The following is a 25,265-nucleotide window of genomic DNA, read 5'->3' as shown; positions in this document are numbered from 1 at the left end:
TTTCTCTTTCTTTTTTTTCTTTTCTAGAATTCGCGAATTTTATTTTTAAATCATGAACTTTTATTAAATTCATGAACCTTTCAAAGTCATGAACATTTTCTTAAATTTGTGAACTTTTTTCATATCCATGAATGTATTTCAAATGCACAAACTCTTTTCAACTTTTACAAACTTTTTATCAACACCCATGATTTTATTTTAATTTATGAACTTCTTTAAAATTTTGATAAATTTTTTTTCAAATTCAATAAACTTCTTTTTCAAATTCACAAACTATTTTTTGGAGTTGAGAACTCTTTTTAGTGAACTGTTTTTGAAAATCAGCGAAAAATTTCGTGTCCATGAACATTTTCTTTCTAAATCGATGAACTTTTTCCAACAGGTGCCCGACTGGAGCGATGTTGTCGCCCAGTTGGGCAAGGCCTAAGCGTATTATTTCTTTTCTATTTTTTGTTAATTCATTTTTTTACTTTTTGAAAAAATATAATTCTTTTTTAAACCTGTTCAAAATATTGAAATATTGTTTGGAATACCCAAAAATGTCCTTGTTTTCAATATTCCAGAATTTCACAAAAGGTTCCCGTTTTCGAATTTTTGTTCACAGATTTAAAAAATTCTTGCATTTCCAAAAAAATGTTGATAATTTTTTGATAAACCATATGGTTTGCAATTTGTGTTCTATATTGTTGGGTATTTTTTAACAATTTTGGAAAAGGTGTTCAAGGTTGTAAGTTTTTCATACAAAAATTAAAATTCAAAATTGCTTTTAAATTTGAAGAAATGGTTATGACAAAAAGAAAATGTTCATGTGATTGATATTGATGTAAATAACATAAGCATTCAAATTAGGAAAAACTACATACTCACGGATGCACCTGTCCTGGCCTAGGATAGCACACTTCTCTCAACTTGTGGTTTTTTAGACTATGGATAAATGACCACATCTTTTGTAATCAGGTGGCCATGCCCATGTTGGGCATCCATGCTAGGTTTGAACGAATTCCGACACCGTTTGCATGTCGCGACACGTCCAGCCATCTATCAACCTTTTTTCACCGTGAAAACTTCAGAAAATGCAAAACTTGTTGAAAACCCAAGGCATGGTGCCTTGAATTGGTCATGCAAGGCCACGAAAAAAAATCAGGCCATTTCAAGGATGTCAAGAAACAATGTGCTCTCTCGCGGCAACAATGCGAATTTTCTGAACATCGAGAGAACTGACATGTTACCATATTGTTTCCAGTGTCAAGATATGAAAGATAATTCTATAATGATGTTAGGAACCAAACTAGTGCCTGTGAATTGGTTGCCAAGTAGAAAAAACCAATTATTGGTCGTGTGAAATTGAAACTTCAATGGTAGAGGCCCTGGTAGAGAGTTTCTTGAGAGATCCAAATCAATTTTATTACGAGGTCGCACTGAACCATTCAATTGAATGAGATTAGATCTAGTTTAAGTGTGTCCATCCGTGTAACAATAGCTGGTAATGTGCCACTAATGTTATTGCTGGAGAATGGAGAGGTCTATGTTGGCATCAGACATAAAAAGGAGGAGATATTCTTTTGTGATTTGAGCCACCAAGGAAACCTTGGACCAAGACGGCATGGTTCCCCAATCCCACTGTTTGTACTCTGAATAGAGTTCAACTCCATGATAAAGGAATTTCCAGCTGAGTGCCTCGAGTGATGAGCCCATTCATTTGATTGCAGCCTTAATGCAGGTAAATCAATATAGCAAGCAAGCCATATATACCCGTAAACTCAAGGCCGAGATATTTGAGAAGCAAATTAACAATTGTTAGAGAGGGGGGGCCAATGCCCCCCCCCCCCCCCCCCCCCCCAAAAAAAAACTTGTATTTTTGTTGAATTAAGGCAACCTCATAGGTAAGCAAGGCTATAGCTCAATGCAACACAACAAATATCATATCTAGATCTCCCCACCTAGATATTATTTGATCAACCTCCGTTCCTAGTTTCTCTCTGACCTCCATCACCCCTCCATCCCAAGCTTCTTAACCTCCCCTTGCCTTCTACATTTTATCAATTTATTCATGAGCTCCTTCGCCAAAGTTAGGACATTCTTATTGACAAATGCTTATGTGGATATCCATGCATGCTTTTTCTCGATGTGCGTGCAAACTAGTTTGCTCTTTGCGACTTTGGCGAGCGTCTAAGCTATGTCTCTGCTTCTGACTCACTGCACTACGGTTGAGTTCATTTTGTACTTCATTTGAGTTGAGTCAAAGCGAGGTTGGTTGAGCAAGTACTTCGTGAAACTTGTCCGCATAAACAGCATCCAATGTTCACAATACATTTGTTTTTATTTTGCGCTTGGAACTTGGGCACTTGGATGGGAATGCGGGCCATATTTTGCGGTGACCTGCTTGACCACTTGTTCCGGCAAACACCATCTTGGGCCCATGAAATCAGAAAAAAAACCCGGAGAAGAAGTGGAAAATGCAATGGGTTGCTCATGAAGACTTGCGAGTTGGCGTGGTGTCCAACTTTCTAGGCCGTCCGCCAGAGCGGAGGCTGCAACTTTCTAGATAGGGGCTTGACCTAGCTAGGGGGTGAAGTCCATAATTCCAAGAGATTATGCGAGAAGATGTACTTATTATTTTACTACACTTTTTTTGTGAAGAAGACACATGTTAAGAACATGTAGCGCCGGAGTGATCGGTGTCGCATTTCTGTTATTTGGAAGTTAATGAAAATATCAATATAGTTAAAGTCATGCTTACATATGATATGAGAACAAATGGTAAGCTGAAAACCTCACACGAGTTTCAACTTGGTACGTTGTGGGGGTAAGTATGGATAATAAAAATGATTCTATGAAGCTGCCGGCACATATTAGGAAGCAAACAATGTACTCCCTCTATAAGAAAATATATAAAAGCGTTTAGATCACTACTGATCATATGCATAACAGTTTGTGAATTAACTGGTGGAGTAATTAACCCGCGGGTGGCGCAAAATTGGAGCTGCAACGCTAACGCCATGACCACTAGAGCGCAGTGCATATGAGATGTTCCGAGCAGGGAACGTCTGGGCACTGCATGAAAAACATTGTTTGCTGAGTGCATAAAAGATCCGGCGAAGGCCGAAAAAAGGACTCGGCAAAACATAGACACTTCTTTTTTTCTTCCGTAGTGGGGCACCATGGAGACGAAGATTAACTTTCTTGAACAGTTATTCTGCAGCAGCAGCAGAAACAACAGCCATTTAACATACTGCAGGTTATATACCTTGTACTACCCCATTTAACATTCTACAACAAGCTTGAGAACAACAGAAGAGAAGCGGCCTTCGCTAATGCGAACAAACCTGGTATCGATCGGCGTCGATTAAGTTGATGCCTTTGCTTATTCCATTTTGCACAGATGATATCTTACACGGAAGCATCAGCATGAATCACATTTAAAATGGAACAGGTAACCCGTTGCTCGAGAAATCGAGACGCGTTTACCTATCCTGACAGGTGGGGCAACTATGTGCTTGTGAATCCCTCCTCTTCCAACAGCAATGGTGCCAGCTCCGACATGCCTTGGCGACACTTGACACTTGTCATTATCTTTCTGGGATCCTCCTACTGTCACCTAGTAGTAACCTACTATGTAGTATGAACCTAGGCTTCTCAAGCCCTTCAAAATCATCTAAGGGTGGTGTGGTGGTGCTGCAAACGCCCTTCAGAACACTTGGGACACTAGAAACCTAGACCTGGTACGGTCTTCGCTCGATACAGGTACACCGGCACCCTCCAGGACTATACATCTAGCTAGAACAGAATCCGATCCTGGTAGATCTCCAGCGAGTCGATGATCTTCTGCAAGAGCAGCTTCCGGTGCAAACGGTACCTGTGCATTCGACAACGTAAAGAATTGTTACCAAGACAGTGGTCAAGGGACAAAATGATTGATGATGATATAGCATGCTGGTGCCCAGAGAGAAACTTCATGGTTGCAGTGTCATAGGATAATATTCGTTAGCTGGTTCCACGTACTTGATCGCGATTTCGCGTGTTTTCCTCATAGGCTCGTCGGAATCTGCAACACCCACAAAACAGCCCAGCTTCAGTGTCAGAAAAGGCACCAAGAAGAAAGTGAATAAATACTAGTGGGAACCAAGAAGCGCATTACCTAGAATCTCCTCGTCCTGTCGGATCGTGGTCGAGAAAGACTCCGCCATCTTCCGGCACTCCTCCTGCAACGCCTGAGCGGATTTTCTCTCCACGCTCGGTATGGCAGGAAGGTCGCCGTCCGACCATGTCGGCAGAGTCCTCGCTGCCGCCACCACTCCTCCGTCGACAAAGGTGCTTTCCCCTGAGGTCAATGCAACTGCAAGCAGATATGAATACGATAATTCAGATCGAAATGTTGTGAATCAAGGCAGCTTCTTTGCGAAATGACTAATAAGAACATTTTGTGTTTCCTACCATTGTGGTACAGCTCATCATGCAAGCCAGCTATGTTGAAGACCGATAAGAAGGAATCCAGGTGAATCTTGGCAGGGCTCGAGAAGTTTATATGTTCCCAGGGGTTCTACAGAATTTATTGTGAACATAAAGGCCACGTTAGTTTGAAAGATTATGCACCAGAGGTACTGTAATAATGCCAAGTTGTGGCATGTCTGAATGCTAGAGTTGTTTCCTCTAAGGATTATAATCTCTAGAGATACAAATACAACTGAGAAAGTATTCCTTAGTCTTGTTGGCAAGTGGGGAAGTAACTTCACCACAGAATTTGCATACAAGAAAATAATAACTAAACTCAAAGGCATGGATTACCGTTGGTGATGAGAAGCCATATCTTTGCATCAACGTGCTGTTCACCGCACTCATATAATCGATTGTCATCTGTGAATGGTCGAATATAAAGATTGCATTAAGAAAAGTGATTTCAAATTTTTGGGACAAAAGAAACTGCGAGAATAGCATACTCTTTTGTCGAGTCTAACAGAATAAGGCCATGCGAAGAACTAAGACTGAATAGAACACTGTATTATCAATTAAACTTGTAAATGATGAAAAGAACTTAACCTATGGGCACTACCACCTAAGGCCTGAGCCTTTTTTCATTTAAAAGAATTACCAAGCATCACAGGAGGCCAATCCTTGAACCCGGGTGGGCTGCGAACACAGAAGCAGCTAGCTAACTAAGCGACAGTTCAAAAAAGCAAAGAAGGGGACACAAGCAATTGACCATGAAATACAAAGATTGCCCCTTTCAAGGGCTATAAAACATTTTTCTATCAAGGCACAAGGATTGGCCCTCTGGAAAGTAAAATAAGTATTCTGCAGCCAAGGTGCATCTGCAGCTTGTGTACAGTCTGCTCTTTAAACAGTACCTCATCTCCTTTTTTGATGGCATGCCCCGCCTTAATCATAACTTCAAGCATTCGATCTTTGAAACGCCAATGCAGGAAACAGTTAGCATCAGGTGAGTGATTTAGCATATCTGGAGCAAAAAGAGAAATCATAAGTCATCTTTCAGGCTTGCAGTTCTGAATTTTGCGACCACGATTTCAAACCAATTCATATACCAGAATTATGAAATAATGAACAATCATACAGTATTCACCGATACAAACAAAAAAGTGCAAGTATTTACTAAAAGATTTTTTTATTGTTGCTGATTTTCAGACTGAAAATAAGTAAAAGGGTGAAAGAAGAATAAACATTAAACAAGTACCGGCATAAGGAGCTAGGACATTTGCATCTTGAATGAAAGCTCCCATTCTCATATTCAAGTTGAAAGAGCGAGACTGAACAATGCTCAATGCCCAGAGAAATCTTTCGTGGTCAGGGGCAAGCCGCTTTAGCTTGAGAGGGATTGCTTTGTGCTGGATATTACCCATCAAGCGAGTGTTAGAGGTATCCAAGCCAGCAAAGTGGATAAAATAGCACAAAATTGTACCCAGTGTTTCTGCCAAAAATCAACTGCTCGCTGCTGGCGTTTTAACATCTCTGAGGACAGATCTTCGTCTTCCAGTTCCATTAGATCCTCCTGCAACCCAGGCAGGTAAATAAGCAAACTAATTCAAAGTTGTGAGAAGCTTCCATCTGAAAAGAAAGTCAAAGCAGGAGTTACGTTTAGTTAGCTATAGAGTACCTTCGGTGCCAGAAGCAAGCTGGTGCATTCATCACCACTAGGCAAAAAATCACCGTATAACTGCCAAAAGTTGTTTTCTACATCAAATGCATAGAGAAGAAGGCAGGCTAATCTTAAATCCCAATCTGTCTGCAAGAAAATACGAATCACATTAGTCTGCAGTCTACATCCGTGTTGATTACTGAAGCTTTGACACTCAAATGAACGGAGAAAACAGGATTCAGCAAGTATTGAGAATGATATAATTCCCTCTGCTCCAATTTAACAGTAAGGATGATTTCCCGCAGGCATATGGTAGGAATGTGCAGTAAAATTGCTCTGGAGTCTCAATTACGCAGGCTCGTCAGCACTCATGCTGTAGAAATTTACACCATAAAAAATATGGAAACGAAGAACAAACATAAAAAAGCACAGCTTCAACACATCGGAACTAGAATCTTTCCAAGGTGTTTCACATAACCAAACAAATAAAATTATTTGATGCAAGGACCCCACAAGTGGTTAACAAACTGATGAGTATAGCAGAGCTGCCCATGAAACACACAAGAAACCCGGGGGAAAACAATAGTTTCATTTCCGTTTTCACAATGTGGACAGCTCATCCATTTACCTCGGGATTTGTTGACTCGATAATGTCGAATATAGGATGTCCTAGTGGGATAATGTCAGGAAAGAACATCCAAGGATGATTTTTAGTTATAGTCAGCATGAGCTCCAATGGAATCTCCATTATCACCTGGTACAGAATAAAAGGAATTAGTACATCAGTGAAGAAAACTCCACATCATTGACTCATTGTGCAATTAAACTTAATCTATCATTCAAACAGCAACATGGGCATTTCACTGTGGTGTGTCCAATTGGAGCCCATCAGTTATAGTCAACATTGTGCAATTCCACATCACTGAATGCAAGTGGTGTGTCCAATTTGAAACAATGGAGATTGGCAGGGAAAGGAAGGGAAATGGCGGCGAGCGGCTCACCCTGGCTCGGCGGAGCGGGTCGACGTCGCGGGAGGCGTAGACGCCCATGCCGTCGGGGCCCTCGAGGAACTCGACCCCGTAGGCGCGCATCATCCGGGCGTACCCGATCCGGTACAAGTCCGGGTCCGCCGCCTCCATCTGCACACAAACACCATTGCCCAAGCAGCGTCAGCAACGTATAACGAGGGAGGGAGGGAGCGGCACAGTGCAGTGCTGGGAAATCACCTCGTCGGGGTAGGGCTCTTCCTCCTGCGGCGGGTCGAGGAGCCTGAGCGGGGGCGCCTCGTACTCCTCCACGGCCGCGGCGGCGGCGGCCTCCTCCACCGGCGCCGGCGGCGGGTCGCGGAGGCGCGGCCGGCCGGCGCGCGGGGGAGGGGCGAGGAGGAGGCGACGGGTGGCGGTGAGGCGGCGGGGCGGGAAGGTTGGGGCCGGGAGGGGGGCCGGGGAGGGGAGGAGGAGCGGGGAGGCGACGGGGGTCGCCATTGGAGGGAGCGCAGGCAGAGTGGAGTGGAGTGAAAGACGTTATCTGTTCAGTTTAGCGGGCTCTCGCCGCGTTGGGGGTATCCGTTAGCCGCTTTCGCCACGCGGAAGCGGCAAATAGAAATAAACGTATCTTCATTTTACATTTTTATTTATGTACTCCTATCTCAAATCAAAATAGAAACAAAGATTCGGCCATGGGATTCTGGTCCTAACATTCATTTTCTTTGTAGATAGAAAAACCCTCAGGTGTGACTGCGTGAAAGCCCAAGGAAAAAAGAGTTAAAAACCGCAACGAGATCCCTATGGCGCGAGGACTATCATCACCCACTCGACTTGGTCGAAGGGCCGGCGCCGCTACATCACATCGCGGGAGCAATCGCGTTATCAGGATCACGGTAACATGAGCGCCATGGAGAAGAAGCCGTCACGGTAGAGTGAATTGCAGAAGAGTCAAACCTCCGACACTTCTCATAAACCTCACGCCGGCTCCGGACGCCGCACTGACTTGATACAAACGAAACAGGATGATTAAAATGTAAATAAAAACCACCCATAAATCCCTGTAAACCCTAACCTCACTAGCCAAAAAGTCAGCCCATCGAGAAATCCTTTATTTTATTTAGTTTGGTATATATGTTCATCCCGCGATCCAACATGAGGTGAAGCAGACTTTAAAGTGGTGAATGAGACTTTGAGGCAAAATATCTTGGTTTGCCAGCACTTTAAGTCAACAAAGGAAAAATTCAAAGCATGCGAGGCAAAGTTGAGTTCTATGTTTCTTAGAACAAGAATTTTGTTTAACAAGTTACCCATACACCATCTTGTCCCTCGAGAAGTGTGAAAAAAATATATACTTCACAGATGTAAATCGTGCTACATTACATGCACTACAAAAACTTAACAAAAGCTATAACCATTTGTGACCAACATATATAAAAAAGAACAAAAAAATGTGCGTGTTTATTAGATAGCTAGACTTCACTACACTTTTCTTTCTAATTCGTGGCAAGCCACAAAAGGTGTGGTGAACAAATTGGTCGCCACAAAGTGGTCAAGTGTGCCACAATTAGAAATAAATATGTACTTATGAAATGTAGGGCATGCTGCTAAAAAAAGTGTGGCATGGCACAACTATGATAGTGAAACAAACAAACCACAAGCCACTGCCACATTTGTCGCAAAGTTTGGCAATATGTGGATATTAACCAAACATGCTCATCTCTACTCCTAATGTCTCAGTTGGTAGGTGCGTTCCGGATTTTATTTTCGTCCCACCATTTTCGTCCGATTTTTTTTCGTCATCCTCTTCCACCACGCTATTTCACCTTGGTTTTTTTACATCCTTTCCCACGCATGCGCACAAAAAAAAACCCGAGTGACTCATCTGCCTTATCCCTAACCCGCTCTCGTCTCCCTCCCTAGGACGCAGCCGCCCACCGAATCAAATCTCGTCGCCGGGCTCGTCTGCCTCGCCGTGGCCGATGAATGCGTCGGCTGCGGCCACGCCACCTCTCCAAACGGCAGCGATGATGGAGGGAGCAGCTCACGCTGGCCAGGCTCCCGACCGAACGTGTCGAGTCATCTCTCCTCAGGGCCAACCCCTCCTATTCATCGCATCTCTCCCTGACTCCGTCTCCTCCACGAGATGTAGCACCACCCCACGCCATGGACGCCCTTGCCGGCTGCATCTCTCCATGCGCCGCCACTCCTATGACACCGCCGCCCGGCAGTCTCCACCAGCACCACGACGGGCGTGGCCTCTGCACGCGCCGTCACCTCCCCTCCAGATCCGGCCGTCGTCGAGGGCATATCCATCCAGCAGTGCGCCATCACCTCCCCTCCAGATCCAGCCGTCGTCAATGGCGTATCCATCCAGCAGCGCGCCGTCATCCCAATCATCATCGCCCAGGCCCAGTCAGGGGCCGGCAAGACCTCCATGATCTCCCTCTTCGTCTGCCAGGTTATTGAGACCAACGTCCACGAGTAAGATGCCCAGCCCTCCCCCTCTGCTACCATTGCTGGATTTGTCAAATTGATTTTTTGGGCAAAGAATCTGATTTTAGGGTTAACCTGCTCGTCTCATTCGTGGAGATTCATTCATGTGTCGGACCACATGTGTACAGTTGATTTCCGCATAGCTTTTGTGTATGACGGCTGGAGGACCAACTCAGACCTCGTTTGCCCCAGGGTCAGGAGGTCCAAGGCGCCACAACCAACTGCCTCTGCATCCATATGCTGGCAATTTACTTTGATTGTTAGTCTTTGACCATGAGCAAGAATCTGTCAATTAATTTGATGCTTCAGTTAACATGTAATTTGCTGAATTACTATTGGTTAAGCACCGTGCAGGTCTTTGTTTGATTGTTAGTCGGTGACAATTAGCAAGAAGTTGTAAGAGGTTAAAATCATCTGCCAATTCTCTTTTAAAAACTGCCAACTTAATTAATGAATCATGTCGAATTGTAGACGCGGTGAACAGATAATGCAAAGTTCCTGCAATGACTAATTTGAGAACTACCGGTGTTACATATTTCTAAGACTATATGTGTACACGTCTAATGCCCTTTCTGATGTTTCTCACTATCGAGATTACGCTTTTAAAAAAGTGTTTGTTATGTTTAGTGTCAATCTAGAACAAAATCTGTTTTGACTCCACTCTGGACAATCTTCAAAGAGATGCTAATTCTTCATGATTATTAACTTGACGCCTGAAATATTAATTTCGTCTGTCCTATTTTGGTTTATTTCAGTTCAGTGTGGTAATCTACAGCAATCAAGTTAACAAATCTGAAGCATTTTAGCAAGGCAACGGTGCAAGTGCTCTTTTGGTGGAAGATGAAGCTTTTGTTGGGCTTGTGATGTTTTTCTGAAGAAGACTGACGATGAACTCAAAAGATAGATATAGTACTAAATGATTCAGGACTGCTGTAGCTCCAGAAAGGATGGCACTCTTCATATTGTGATGCAACGTCATAATACTATGTTGTTTCTATAATTGCAGGTTGCTACTACGGGAATACCTGATGTTGCTTCATGTCAGTTATATCTTCCAATATTTATAGAAACTTCCGAAACTGGCACCAGGTCAGGACATGCTGATGATAACCTTCCAGTTTTGCTAAATCATAGTTAATTGAGTAATCTCTACTCCTAAAGTGTTCTTCGAAGGTGCTCATCATCTGTCGATACACAACACCGCAGTTATTGGTGGTTTACACAGGATAGTTTCCAGACCTTTATCGCAAGATGGACGAACTTGGCATCTCAGCCAGTACTCTGCCTCATCAACAGTTTGATGTCCATTTGCATGAAGTTAGGCCAGCATCAGAATATCCGTAGCCTTTTTGAGGAGATGAAGGTGAAGAATATTAAGCCGGATAACCTCACATGTTTCCTTCCAATGACCAGCCGTGTGGCATTGAACAAGATAAATGTTGTTGGAGAAGTTTTAGAAGAAATGCAAGAAAAGGATGTAGTTCTAGGGTGGTATGCATATAGCTGTTGGAAATATGCCCTAGAGGCAATAATAAAAGCATTATTATTATATTTCCTTGTTCATGATAATTGTCTTTATTCATGCTATAATTGTGTTATCCGGAAATCGTAATACATGTGTGAATAACAGACACCAACATGTCCCTAGTGAGCCTCTAGTTGACTAGCTCGTTGATCAACAGATAGTCATGGTTTCCTGACTATGGACACTGGATGTCATTGATAACGAGATCACATCATTAGGAGAATGATGTGATGGACAAGACCCAATCCTAAACATAGCACAAGATCGTATAGTTCGTTTGCTAGAGTTTTCCAATGTCAAGTATCTTTTCCTTAGACCATGAGATCGTGTAACTCCCGGATACCGTAGGAGTGCTTTGGGTATGCCAAACGTCACAACGTAACTGGGTGACTATAAAGGTAGACTACGGGTATCTCCGAAAGTGTCTGTTGGGTGACATGGATCAAGACTGGGATTTGTCACTCCGTATGACGGAGAGGTATCACTGGGCCCACTCGGTAATGCATCATCATAATAAGCTCAGAGTGACCAAGTGTCTGGTCACGGGATCATGCATTGCGGTACGAGTAAAGTGACTTGCCGGTAACGAGATTGAACGAGGTATTGGGATACCGACGATCGAATCTCGGGCAAGTAACATATCGATAGACAAAGGGAATAGCGTACGGGGTTGATAGAATCCTCGACATCGTGGTTCATCCGATGAGATCATCGTGGAGCATGTGGGAGCCAGCATGGGTATCCAGATCCCGTTGTTGGTTATTGACCGAAGAGTCGTCTCGGTCATGTCTGCTTGTCTCCCGAACCCGTAGGGTCTACACACTTAAGGTTCAGTTACGCTAGGGTTGTAGGGATATGTATATGCAGTAACCCGAATGTTGTTCGGAGTCCCGGATGAGATCCCGGACGTCACGAGGAGTTCCGGAATGGTCCGGAGGTAAAGATTTATATATAGGAAGTCCTGTTTCGGGCATCGGGACAAGTTTCGGGGTTATGGTATTGTACCGGGACCACCGGAAGGGTCCCGGGGGTCCACCGGGTGGGTCCACCTGTCCCGGGGGGGCCACATGGGCTGTAGGGGGTGCTCCTTGGCCTAATGGGCCAAGGGCACCAGCCCCACATAGGCCCATGCGCCTAGGGTTTGAAGGGGGAAGAGTCCTAGGAGGGGAAGGCACCTCCTAGGTGCCTTGGGGGGGGGGAGGGAAACCCCCCTTGGCCGCCGCACCCCCTAGGAGATTGGATCTCCTAGGGCCGTCCACCCCCCCTTGGCCCTCCTATATATAGTGGGGGAGAGGAGGGACTTCATACCTGAACGCCTTGGCCTTTGGTTGCCTCCTTCTCCCTCTCCAACACCTCCTCCACCTCCATAGTGCTTAGCGAAGCTCTGCCGGAGTACTGCAGCTCCATCAACACCACGCCGTCGTGCTGCTGCTGGTGCCATCTCCCTCAACCTCTCCTCCCTCCCTTGCTGGATCAAGAAGGAGGAGACGTGGCTGTTCCGTACGTGTGTTGAACGCGGAGGTGCCGTCCGTTCGGCGCTGGTCATCGGTGATTTGGATCACGTCGAGTACGACTACATCATCACCGTTCTATTGAACGCTTCCGCTCGCGATCTACAAAGGTATGTAGATGCATCTAATCACTCGTTGCTAGATGAACTCCTAGATGATCTTGGTGAAACGAGTAGGAAAATTTTTGTTTTCTGCAACGTTCCCCAACAGTGGAATCATGAGCTAGGTCTATGCGTAGTTCTTCTTGCGCGAGTAGAACACAATTTGTTGTGGGCGTAGATTTGTCAACTTTCTTGCCGTTACTAGTCCTTTCTTGCTTCAGCGGTATTGTGGGATGAAGCGGCCCGGACCAACCTTACACGTACGCTTACGTGAGACCGGTTCCACCGACTAACATGCACTAGTTGCATAAGGTGGCTGGCGGGTGTCTGTCTCTCCTACTTTAGTTGGAGCGGAATCGATGAACAGGGTCCTTATGAAGGGTAAATAGAAGTTGACAAATCACGTTGTGGCTTTAACGTAGGTAAGAAAACGTTCTTGCTAGAACCCTAATTCAGCCACGTAAAACTTGGAACAACAATTAGAGGACGTCTAACTTGTTTTTGCAGCAAGTGGTTTGTGATATGATATGGCCAAAGTTGTGATGAATGATGAATGATCTATATGTGATGTATGAGATGTTCATGCTATTGTAATAGGAATCACGACTTGCATGTCGATGAGTATGACAACCGGCAGGAGCCATAGGAGTTGTCTTTATTCTTTTATATGACCTGCGTGTCATCAAGAAACGCCATGTAAATTACTTTACTTTATTGCTAAACGCGTTAGCCATAGTAGTAGAAGTAATAGTTGGCGAGCAACTTCATGGAGACACGATGATGGAGATCATGGTGTCAAGCCGGTGACAAGATGATCATGGAGCCCCAAGATGGAGATCAAAGGAGCTATGTGATATTGGCCATATCATGTCACGTTTATTATTTGATTGCATGTGATGTTTATCATGTTTTGCATCTTGTTTACTTAGAACGACGGTAGTAAATAAGATGATCCCTCACAATAAATTCAAGAAGTGTTCCCCCTAACTGTGCACCGTTGCGACAGTTCGCTGTTTCAAAACACCACGTGATGATCGGGTGTTTTATTCAGACGTTCACATACAACGGGTGTAAGACAGATTTACACATGCAAACACTTAGGTTGACTTGACGAGCCTAGCATGTACAGACATGGCCTCGGAACACAGAAGACCGAAAGGTCGAGCATGAGTCGTATAGAAGATACGATCAACATGAAGATGTTCACCGATGTTGACTAGTCCGTCTCACGTGATGATCGGACACGGTCTAGTTTAACTCGGATCATGTAATACTTAGATGACTAGAGGGATGTCTAATCTAAGTGGGAGTTCACTAATAATTTGATTAGTTGAACTTAATTATCATGAACTTAGTCTAAAATATTTTACAATATGTCTTGTAGATCAAATGGCCAACGTAGTCCTCAACTTCAACACGTTCCTAGAGAAAACTAAGCTGAAAGACGATGGCAGCAACTATACGGACTGGGTCCGGAACCTGAGGATCATCCTCATAGCTGCCAAGAAAGATTATGTCCTACAAGCACCGCTTGGTGACGCGCCCGTTCTCCCTGCAGAACAAGATGTTATGAACGCTTGGCAGGCACGTTCCGATGACTACTCCCTCGTTCAGTGCGGCATGCTTTACAGCCTAGAGCCGGGGCTCCAAAAGCGTTTTGAGAGACATGGAGCATATGAGATGTTCGAAGAGCTGAAAATGGTTTTCCAAGCTCATGCCCGGGTCGAGAGATATGAAGTCTCCGACAAATTCTTCAGCTGTAAGATGGAGGAAAATAGTTCTGTCAGTGAGCACATACTCACTATGTCTGGGTTGCATAACCGCTTGACTCAGCTGGGAGTTAATCTCCCGGATGATGCGGTCATTGACAGAATCCTCCAGTCGCTTCCACCAAGCTACAAGAGCTTTGTGATGAACTTCAATATGCAGGGGATGGAAAAGACCATTCCTGAAGTATTTGCTATGCTGAAATCAGCAGAGGTAGAAGTCAGAAAGGAACATCAAGTGTTGATGGTCAATAAAACCACTAAGTTCAAGAAAGGCAAGGGTAAAAAGAACTTCAAGAAGGACGGCAAGGAGGTTGCCGCGCCCGGCAAGCAAGCTGCCGGGAAGAAGCCAAAGAATGGACCCAAGCCCGAGACTGAGTGCTTTTATTGCAAGGGAAGCGGTCACTGGAAGCGGAATTGCCCTAAGTACTTAGCGGATAAGAAGGCCGGCAAAACAAAATGTATATGTGATATACATGTAATTGATGTGTACCTTACTAGTGCCCGTAGTGGCTCCTGGGTATTTGATACCGGTGCAGTTGCTCACATTTGTAACTCAAAGCAGGGGCTGCGGAATAAGCGGAAACTGGCAAAGGACGAGGTGACGATGCGCGTCGGGAATGGTTTCAAGGTCAATGTGATCGCCGTCGGCACGCTGCCTCTGCATCTCCCTTCGGGATTAGTTTTAAACCTTAATAATTGTTATTTAGTGCCAGCTTTGAGCATGAACATTGTATCGGGATCTCGTTTAATTCGAGATGGCTACTCTTTTAAATCTGAGAATAATGGTTGTTCCATTTTTATGAGAGATATGTTTTATGGTCATGCTCCTATGGTGAATGGTTTATTCTTTATGAATCTCGAACGTGATGCTACACATGTTCATAATGTGAGTACCAAAAGAAGTAAGGTTGATAATGATAGTCCCACATACTTGTGGCACTGCCGCCTTGGTCACATAGGTGTCAAACGCATGAAGAAGCTCCATGCTGATGGACTTTTAGAGTCTCTTGATTATGAATCATTTGACACGTGCGAACCATGCCTTATGGGTAAAATGACCAAGACTCCGTTCTCAGGAACAATGGAGCGAGCAACCGACTTATTGGAAATCATACATACTGATGTGTGCGGTCCAATGAGTGTTGAGGCTCGCGGTGGCTATCGTTATGTTCTCACTCTCACTGATGATTTAAGTAGGTATGGGTATATCTACTTAATGAAACACAAGTCTGAAACCTTTGAAAAGTTCAAGGAATTTCAGAGTGAGGTTGAAAATCAACGTGGCAGGAAAATCAAGTTTCTGCGATCAGATCGTGGAGGAGAATACTTGAGTCACGAGTTTGGGGCACACTTAAGAAAATGTGGAATAGTTTCACAACTCACGCCGCCTGGAACACCTCAGCGTAATGGTGTGTCCGAACGTCGTAATCGCACTCTGTTAGATATGGTGCGATCTATGATGTCTCTTACCGATTTACCGCTTTCTTTTGGGGCTATGCTTTAGAGACTGCCGCATTCACTTTAAATAGGGCTCAGTCGAAATCCGTTGAGACGACACCATATGAATTATGGTTTGGGAAGAAACCTAAGCTGTCGTTTCTAAAAGTTTGGGGATGCGATGCTTATGTCAAGAAACTTCAACCTGAAAAGCTCGAACCCAAGTCGGAAAAATGCGTCTTCATAGGATACCCAAAAGAAACTATTGGGTACACCTTCTACCTCAGATCCGAAGTCAAGATCTTTGTTGCCAAGAATGGGTCCTTTCTGGAGAAAGAGTTTCTCTCGAAAGAAGTAAGTGGGAGGAAAGTAGAGCTTGATGAAGTATTACCTCTTGAACCGGAAAATGGCGCAACTCAAGAAAATATTCCTGAGGTGCCTGCACCGACTAGAGAGGAAGTTAATGAAAATGATCAAGATACTTCTGATCAAGCCCCTACTGAAATTCGAAGGTCCACAAGGACACGTTCCGCACCAGAGTGGTACGGCAACCCTGTCTTGGAAATCATGCTGTTAGACAATGGTGAACCTTCGAACTATGAAGAAGCGATGGCGGGCCCGGATTCCGACAAATGGCTGGAAGCCATGAAATCCGAGATAGGATCCATGTATGAAAACAAAGTATGGACTTTGACTGACTTGCCCGTTGAGCGGCGAGCCATAAAAATAAATGGATCTTTAAGAAGAAGACAGACGCGGATGGTAATGTGACCATCTATAAAGCTCGGCTTGTCGCTAAGGGTTATCGACAAGTTCAAGGGGTTGACTACGATGAGACTTTCTCACCGGTAGCGAAGCTGAAGTCCGTCCGAATCATGTTAGCAATTGCCGCATTCTATGATTACGAAATATGGCAAATGGACGTCAAAACGGCATTCCTTAATGGTTTCCTTAAGGAAGAATTGTATATGATGCAGCCGGAAGGTTTTGTCGATCCTAAGAATGCTGACAAAGTGTGCAAGCTCCAACGCTCGATTTATGGGCTGGTGCAAGCATCTCGGAGTTGGAACATTCGCTTTGATGAGATGATCAAAGCGTTTGGGTTTACACAGACTTATGGAGAAGCCTGCGTTTACAAGAAAGTGAGTGGAAGCTCTGTAGCATTTCTCATATTATATGTAGATGACATACTGTTGATGGGAAATGATATAGAACTCTTGGACAGCATCAAGGCCTACTTGAATAAAAGTTTTTCAATGAAGGACCTTGGAGAAGCTGCTTATATATTAGGCATCAAAATCTATAGAGATAGATCGAGACGCCTCATAGGTCTTTCACAAAGCACATACCTTGATAAGATATTGAAGAAGTTCAATATGGATCAATCCAAGAAGGGGTTCTTGCCTGTGTTACAAGGTATGAAATTGAGCTCAGCTCAATGTCCGACCACGGCAGAAGATATAGAAGAGATGAGCGTCATCCCCTATGCCTCAGCCATAGGTTCTATTATGTATGCCATGCTGTGTACCAGACCTGATGTTAACCTTGCCGTCAGTTTGGTAGGAAGGTACCAAAGTAATCCCGGCAAGGAACACTGGACAGCGGTCAAGAATATCCTGAAGTACCTGAAAAGGACTAAGGAAATGTTTCTCGTTTATGGAGGTGACGAAGAGCTCGTCGTAAAGGGTTACGTCGACGCTAGCTTCGACACAGATCTGGATGACTCTAAGTCACAAACCGGATACGTGTATATTTTGAATGGTGGGGCAGTAAGCTGGTGCAGTTGCAAGCAAAGCGTCGTGGCGGGATCTACATGTGAAGCGGAGTACATGGCAGCCTCGGAGGCAGCACATGAAGCAATATGGGTGAAGGAGTTCATCACCGACCTAGGAGTCATACCCAATGCGTCGGGGCCGATCAAGCTCTTCTGTGACAACACTGGAGCTATTGCACTTGCCAAGGAGCTCAGGTTTCACAAGAAGACAAGGCACATCAAGCGTCGCTTCAACTCCATTCGTGAAAATGTTCAAGATGGAGACATAGAGATTTGTAAAGTACATACGGACCTGAATGTAGCAGATCCGTTGACTAAACCTCTCCCTAGAGCAAAACATGACCAACACCAGAATTCCATGGGTGTTCGATTCATCACAATGTAACTAGATTATTGACTCTAGTGCAAGTGGGAGACTGTTGGAAATATGCCCTAGAGGCAATAATAAAAGCATTATTATTATATTTCCTTGTTCATGATAATTGTCTTTATTCATGCTATAATTGTGTTATCCGAAATCGTAATACATGTGTGAATAACAGACACCAACATGTCCCTAGTGAGCCTCTAGTTGACTAGCTCGTTGATCAACAGATAGTCATGGTTTCCTGACTATGGACACTGGATGTCATTGATAACGAGATCACATCATTAGGAGAATGATGTGATGGACAAGACCCAATCCTAAACATAGCACAAGATCGTATAGTTCGTTTGCTAGAGTTTTCCAATGTCAAGTATCTTTTCCTTAGACCATGAGATCGTGTAACTCCCGGATACCGTAGGAGTGCTTTGGGTATGCCAAACGTCACAACGTAACTGGGTGACTATAAAGGTAGACTACGGGTATCTCCGAAAGTGTCTGTTGGGTGACATGGATCAAGACTGGGATTTGTCACTCCGTATGACGGAGAGGTATCACTGGGCCCACTCGGTAATGCATCATCATAATGAGCTCAGAGTGACCAAGTGTCTGGTCACGGGATCATGCATTGCGGTACGAGTAAAGTGACTTGCCGGTAACGAGATTGAACGAGGTATTGGGATACCGACGATCGAATCTCGGGCAAGTAACATATCGATAGACAAAGGGAATAGCGTACGGGGTTGATAGAATCCTCGACATCGTGGTTCATCCGATGAGATCATCGTGGAGCATGTGGGAGCCAGCATGGGTATCCAGATCCCGCTGTTGGTTATTGACCGGAGAGTCGTCTCGGTCATGTCTGCTTGTCTCCCGAACCCGTAGGGTCTACACACTTAAGGTTCAGTTACGCTAGGGTTGTAGGGATATGTATATGCAGTAACCCGAATGTTATTCGGAGTCCCGGATGAGATCCCGGACGTCACGAGGAGTTCCGGAATGGTCCGGAGGTAAAGATTTATATATAGGAAGTCCTGTTTCGGGCATCGGGACAAGTTTCGGGGTTATGGTATTGTACCGGGACCACCGGAAGGGTCCCGGGGGTCCACCGGGTGGGTCCACCTGTCCCGGGGGGGGCCACATGGGCTGTAGGGGGTGCGCCTTGGCCTAATGGGCCAAGGGCACTAGCCCCACATAGGCCCATGCGCCTAGGGTTTGAAGGGGGAAGAGTCCTAGGAGGGGAAGGCACCTCCTAGGTGCCTTGGGGGGGAGGGAAACCCCCCTTGGCCGCCGCACCCCCTAGGAGATTGGATCTCCTAGGGCCGGCCACCCCCCCCCCCTTGGCCCTCCTATATATAGTGGGGGAGAGGAGGGACTTCATACCTGAACGCCTTGGCCTTTGGTTGCCTCCTTCTCCCTCTCCAACACCTCCTCCACCTTCATAGTGCTTAGCGAAGCTCTGCCGGAGTACTGCAGCTCCATCAACACCACGCCGTCGTGCTGCTGCTGGTGCCATCTCCCTCAACCTCTCCTCCCTCCCTTGCTGGATCAAGAAGGAGGAGACGTGGCTGTTCCGTACGTGTGTTGAACGCGGAGGTGCCGTCCGTTCGGCGCTGGTCATCGGTGATTTGGATCACGTCGAGTACGACTACATCATCACCGTTCTATTGAACGCTTCCGCTCGCGGTCTATAAAGGTATGTAGATGCATCTAATCACTCGTTGCTAGATGAACTCCTAGATGATCTTGGTGAAACGAGTAGGAAAATTTTTGTTTTCTGCAACGTTCCCCAACAATAGCATGGTTTCTATCTACCTGAGTGCTGGTTTGGTTTTAAAAAACAGTCCGCTCTCAAGAAACTCGAGGGCCTTGATTTTAGAAGGTAACATAAATATCTAGATTGATCGTTCATGGTCCTGGGGCTCCTTTTTACAGTGAGGAGCGCCGTTAGGGCGTGGAACAAGTATGTTCACTTTCTGTTCGCTTTGTGTTTGCTTTCTGTAGTCTCAAAGCAAAGCAATGGTCACTGCAAATTTTATCAGAGAATGTGCAACAAAAGCACGTTGAGAAGTTCCTGTGAGCCCTAATTATTTCTTGAGAAAGCAAACTTATTTATCCTTGCTCTATTTTTTGTGTACTAAGATTGTTCGTTTGTACCCAGCATGTGTACGTGATGTGCCCTGCCGCTGTGTGTGCTTCCTGCTGATGTGTGTGCTTCCTGACGCTGTTGAGCATGCGTGTGTGTGTTCGCTGTCGCTGTTTATTAACATTGTCATGCTCTCCTTACTTTTTGCTTAACAATTCATGATCAATACTGAACATTATTTTTTGAATAGATGCCACTTGAACTTAGTTTTAGCTCTCATGTTGTTCAAAGAATCGTCAAGTAATGTTTTGCATGGATTTTATAACTGACACAATGTTTCTGATTTAACGAGAGCCAACCATGCGTTCCTGGCTTCCCCGGCGATGCCAACATGGCAGGGCAGGACCCAGTGGCCATCTTCGGCGCCTTCATGGACTTCGTCAGCGCCGACCTCTGCTTCATCATCTACGGCCACGACCCCTTTGCCGTCGGCATCATCCGGCACCTCGGAATGCAAATTAAATGTGTTCATGGAGTGGGGTGTAATTGTGATTTGTGCAATGGGTTCAGAGTGGAAGGGGCTGTCATTCTTGTTTAGCAGGGGCTGCAAGTTCTATCGCTATAAGCCTGACTTGCAGCGGCAACAACAGATTCAGATGTGGTAAGCTCATTCATTCATTCTCTCAGGACAAGGGGACCAAATTGATTCAAATTTTGTGTTCTGATCTTAATGTTGCGAGGTTTGCGATCGCATGTATGGTCGGGACTGCATGGGTCCCGCGACCAATTGCTTGCATCTCTTGCTGTATGGTGATGGTGACCGGCTCCTGTTAAATCCAATACGACTGCACTTGTTCGCTTCAGGTGGCCGTGAAGCTCTGACTCCATCCTCACGACACTCAAACCTGTCTTGATGATTGCATCAGATTGCAACTCTATTATCTTTTCATACCATGATATGCGTGCATGTCTCTTCGGTTCTCAAACAAGAAATACTTTTCTTTCAGTTTGCTTTGTAGGTAACATGCAGTGTACAGTTGGTAGCAGATTATGATGCAAGTTTGTTTGTTTTCACTCCACAAGCATGATTTTTATGATACATGACGCTACTCTGAGGCTGCTCCTCACTACCAGTCACAACAAGATGGGGCCCCTGGTGGTCCTCTGAAATTTGATTCTCTCGATGGCCGAGGATCGTTTTGCTTTGAAGTCTGATGTACATTTTTTTAATCTCATGTAGGAAGAAGGTATCCCCCCTATACGAAGATTTCTAGCTTGCCTGTGTGTTGATGAGTGCATTCGGCCAAACAATTTGTGGACCAAATAAACTTGTTGCAGATACAGAAGAACAAGGCTGCACACAAGGAGTTGCCTGAATTGCAGTGGCAGCGGTGTTGTAATATGTAATGTTTTGCATCAACTTGGTCTATATTCTATCCATAAGTCTAATGAATTGGCCCTTGTTTATCAGGAATCAAGCTTGTGAAGAAAAATTTCGTTACTTTAATGACACACACTTGCAGTAAGTCATTCAGAGATATATTCAGTACATGCTAGGTTGCCAAGCTCAGAGCCACCTGTTGTCTCCATAAATTCGCTGAAAGCAAAAATCAATTGTCCATAGTCATGTGAAACCTTCTAGAATTCTTTTTAGTATTTTGCATTGCTTGTGCATTTCTTTTTTTATCACTTCTAATAACCTCATTGATTCATTTTTCCTATCGTCATGTCAGTCCTTGCTCTAAATTTTTTGTTAATATGTTGCACTTCTTGTGCATTTCCATTGTTATCACTTCTAATAATCTCATTGACTGTTTACATCTCACCGTGTTTACCAAGAACACGAGTGATAATTTTGTTTTATAATAATACAATAGTGACAATTTTATTTTATTTTATTTTCTAACATAGTTCTCAATTAGGCTTACAAATATTTTACATTGGCAGTAGTTCTGTCATCAAGCTTATGTGTAATGTATTCCTTAGAATGGTGTTTCAGCCATTTCTATGTAGGTGGCATGTGTGATGGCACGTATTTCAGCCATATCAACTTAGGTGGCATGTGTGATGGCACAAGAAAAGGAAGGCCCTGAACTGAAAGGAGCAACATATATTAATGAAATGCCCTGAATTAAGTGAGAGAGAGAGAGAGAGTTCAATTTAATTTGTCTGGTTTAAATATTTATGAGTAATTTAATTTGTTTGACCTTGAGTGTTGACTTGCTTTTCAGTTGTCAACAATGTCCATTTTGCTGAATGTACTTGCTTATCCTTCTACTGGACTACCATTGATTCACTGTGCACATACACTTTCCAATTTTGTCTGTTTACTATCTTTTGTTATTATTTGTCTTGATAACTTGATGCTTTCTTCCTTGGTAGTTTAATCTTAACAGTTCCACATCCCACATCGAACCTTCCAGACTCGTCCAAGTGACCATTTGCAACATCCTTTTCCGGTCAATCTGGATTATTTCAAGGTTTTCATCACTCTGGTGAGCATATGGTGCGCTAACTCGGTTAGCGCATTGACATAGTGCAACGCCCATTGATTAAACGTTTTTATCTCTTATCATTTTCTGCATTTTCAGGTCTGCACAACATTCATGGAAATTATAGTCTTCCAAAATATTCCTGGATCACTTGCAAAAAGGAATGCTGTGAAGAGTAGCGTTCCATCATCTGGGGTCCAACAACCCAGAGGGAGCATTTCTGGGAGATTTGCTGCAAACAGCCTCCCTGTTGTCATTCTCAGGTTCGAATGCCCACCTTTGTGGAGGTTTGCGGCATTGTTATTTATATACGTTCAACATCATGAATATGCATGTTAATTGGTTTGCAATCTAAGGAACAATTTTGTTGGCTTGATAAATTATAACATACTCTTGCTTTGGTTTCATGTGGAGGATGATGATTTTTACTTTTTTGGTATTATTTTTTCTTTTGCAGATTCCTCATGCACATTCAGGTGTCAGTGGTAGAGTAATGAATGTTGGTGGAGGTCAAGCATTTAGAAGTGGAATGAATATGGGTGGTACCATTCAAGGTTTATCCTCAAACTTGGCCACCAGTGGTAATCGAAATTATGTTCCTGGAAACCCAGCTTTGGGTCCATGTATTACAAACATTGTGCGCAGAAGTAACATTGGAATAAATATAAGCTCTGGTGGGTTGTCGGTGCCGATTATCTCATCACACATCGATTTTAGGGTCAATGCTGCAAGTGGAAGACTAAATGTGCAAGGATCCAACAGGATGATGAATGGCCTTATTCTGCAAGGTAGTTTAATTAACCATAGCTTGAATTTATTACTTAGTAGATTTATGTTAAGCTTCATGTTTTAGCTTGAAATACGAGTATTATTTATAGCATGTTTAACTATTGCTATTTTAGTGCTCTGTTCAGCGTGTACTTACCATATCTCCTGCTTTTGAGCTGTCCCCTCACCCCTTGACTTTATCTTACCAAAAAAAGGGCATATGAAATACTTAGTGAACATCCCGTATGATGAGAGATTTTCTTGGGAAACACACTAGGTAGCCTTGATGTTAGTGCTCCATAAACTATGAATGAACCATGTGGTGCTGGAGTGTACTATAGAATTCATTTTTTTAAGCTACACTATCTGAATAATTAGACATTTTTATCTATGTAAAATAAGAGCCAGCTTATAGAATTTTGACCTTAAACATTGAAGTCCAACATAATATTATACTGCTGAATTTCTGTCATATCGATATCCTTCCTTTTGCAGGCATACATTGAATATATATGTTCTTGCTTTTCTTAGTGATCGTTATTGTACCTATTTTGATTTCCAAGCCGCGCCTGTTGCTCTGCTCTGATGGTGGTAGCGCAAATGTGATAGTAAATTCCATTACAACAAATATTTGTTGATTTATATGTATGGTTAGAAAATCATGCAGCTCTTTTGTGAAGAGTAGAACCTTTTATTCTATTCAGGGGTTTCTTCAAATTTGTGTTACAACATATAAGCTTGCATCTGAATCGGGGCAATGCTGTAGGTATGCCTGATGGAGCGATTGGGTTGATGCTGAAGCTGATATACTCCCCTAAGTTGCTCCAATCGGGAATGCAGATATACTTCCGTGAGTTGCTCCCCAAAACCAATCCCTTGCTCTTCTTTGCACCAATCGGACAAGAGATGCGAGCCATCCTTTTTACTGGATGTTCTCTTGATCGTTTCTTCCTATGGATTTTGTGGTTGCCAGATGTTCTCTCACTGTGGATTGGTATGAAGGTTGTAAAACATTTTCATTAGGCATCAATTTTATTGCTGGTGCTTGTCTGGCTGTAAAATCTGCTCAATATGTATATTTTCCTTTCGTCTGTGTCCCTTTTCCGATATAATACTGAACCTTTTGGAATATCTCTGTACATAAAAAAATTGTGTTCTGTCTGCCGTTTGAAATGGACCTAAATATGAATACGAACCAGTAATTGTTTTGTGTTTTTATCACCATGTACATCAAGAAAATTTACCGCTGCTGCTGCATCTCTCTCATGCTGCTGTTGCATCTATCTCGGTTGTTGTCGCACGTCGCCATTGAGGGATCCACATGCCTCCTGCACACTGCCCTGAAGCCCCCTTTGCCATAAACACACGTTCATTGAGTCCTCCGTACATTGGAATGCACATGTTTGAACATGATAAAAGGTAGAAGCATCAGGGAATGTACACTCTCCAGCTCTGAACTGCTCGGTAATGCAAGTTTGATCTCATTTAGCTTATCGTTGATCCTGGTGTTAGTTAACTTGTGAATTTATGTGCAGAAGTATGGCACTATCATTTAGGTTTTTAGTCCTATGTGTATGAATTAGATGATTAAATTCATACAAAATTAGGAGCATAAGAAATCTATTATTGAAATTTATGGGTGGCATTCCTATGATACCTTTTTGATTATTTGAGCCGTAATAGAATCATATGAATATGTACAATCCAAAAAAGATGCACACAAAAGAAAGACAGATGAACCATCACAAGTCACATAATCATCTGTTCCTGGTTTATGGCAAGGGGTACAGATGTTAGGAGGAAGGAGAGATGAGGTCACTTTCTTAATTCGAAGCATCACAAAAGGTTAGCATTACTATTCCATGGGA

General features: G+C 43.8%; 1 protein-coding gene, 1 long non-coding RNA gene and 1 other non-coding gene across 5 annotated transcripts; 1 reads left to right on the top strand and 2 right to left on the bottom strand.

The window, feature by feature from the left end:
- Nucleotides 1-3,327: 3,327 nt before the first annotated feature.
- Nucleotides 3,328-7,599, bottom strand: LOC123149018 (protein PLASTID TRANSCRIPTIONALLY ACTIVE 14). The gene is made up of 12 exons (XM_044568549.1): nucleotides 7,318-7,599; nucleotides 7,093-7,230; nucleotides 6,720-6,845; nucleotides 6,110-6,238; nucleotides 5,915-6,004; nucleotides 5,690-5,840; nucleotides 5,346-5,455; nucleotides 4,786-4,854; nucleotides 4,435-4,540; nucleotides 4,139-4,336; nucleotides 4,003-4,045; nucleotides 3,328-3,856 (listed from the first exon to the last, which is right to left on the bottom strand). Exons 1-12 carry the CDS (start codon nucleotides 7,573-7,575, stop codon nucleotides 3,778-3,780), a joined length of 1,497 nt encoding a protein of 498 aa, XP_044424484.1. The 5' UTR covers nucleotides 7,576-7,599; the 3' UTR covers nucleotides 3,328-3,777.
- A 12,430-nt stretch (nucleotides 7,600-20,029) lies between these two features.
- LOC123149005 (uncharacterized) lies at nucleotides 20,030-24,526 on the top strand. 3 transcript variants are annotated; one of them, XR_006474308.1, is made up of 7 exons: nucleotides 20,030-21,001; nucleotides 21,378-21,540; nucleotides 21,609-21,659; nucleotides 22,520-22,632; nucleotides 22,729-22,892; nucleotides 23,087-23,417; nucleotides 24,164-24,526. It is a non-coding gene; the product is annotated as an uncharacterized lncRNA (long non-coding RNA). The 3 variants fall into 3 exon arrangements; XR_006474307.1 differs by having other exon boundaries at nucleotides 20,030-21,540; nucleotides 23,087-23,183; nucleotides 23,347-23,417; XR_006474306.1 differs by having other exon boundaries at nucleotides 20,031-21,540.
- Nucleotides 22,555-22,632, bottom strand: LOC123152304 (small nucleolar RNA snoR35). The gene has a single exon (XR_006476104.1). It is a non-coding gene; the product is annotated as a small nucleolar RNA snoR35 (small nucleolar RNA).
- Nucleotides 24,527-25,265: the final 739 nt, after the last annotated feature.

Source organism: Triticum aestivum, chromosome 1B (assembly GCF_018294505.1).
Source record: "Triticum aestivum cultivar Chinese Spring chromosome 1B, IWGSC CS RefSeq v2.1, whole genome shotgun sequence".
NCBI lineage: Eukaryota > Viridiplantae > Streptophyta > Magnoliopsida > Poales > Poaceae > Triticum > Triticum aestivum.
This window is presented reverse-complemented; position numbering and strand designations above follow the sequence as displayed.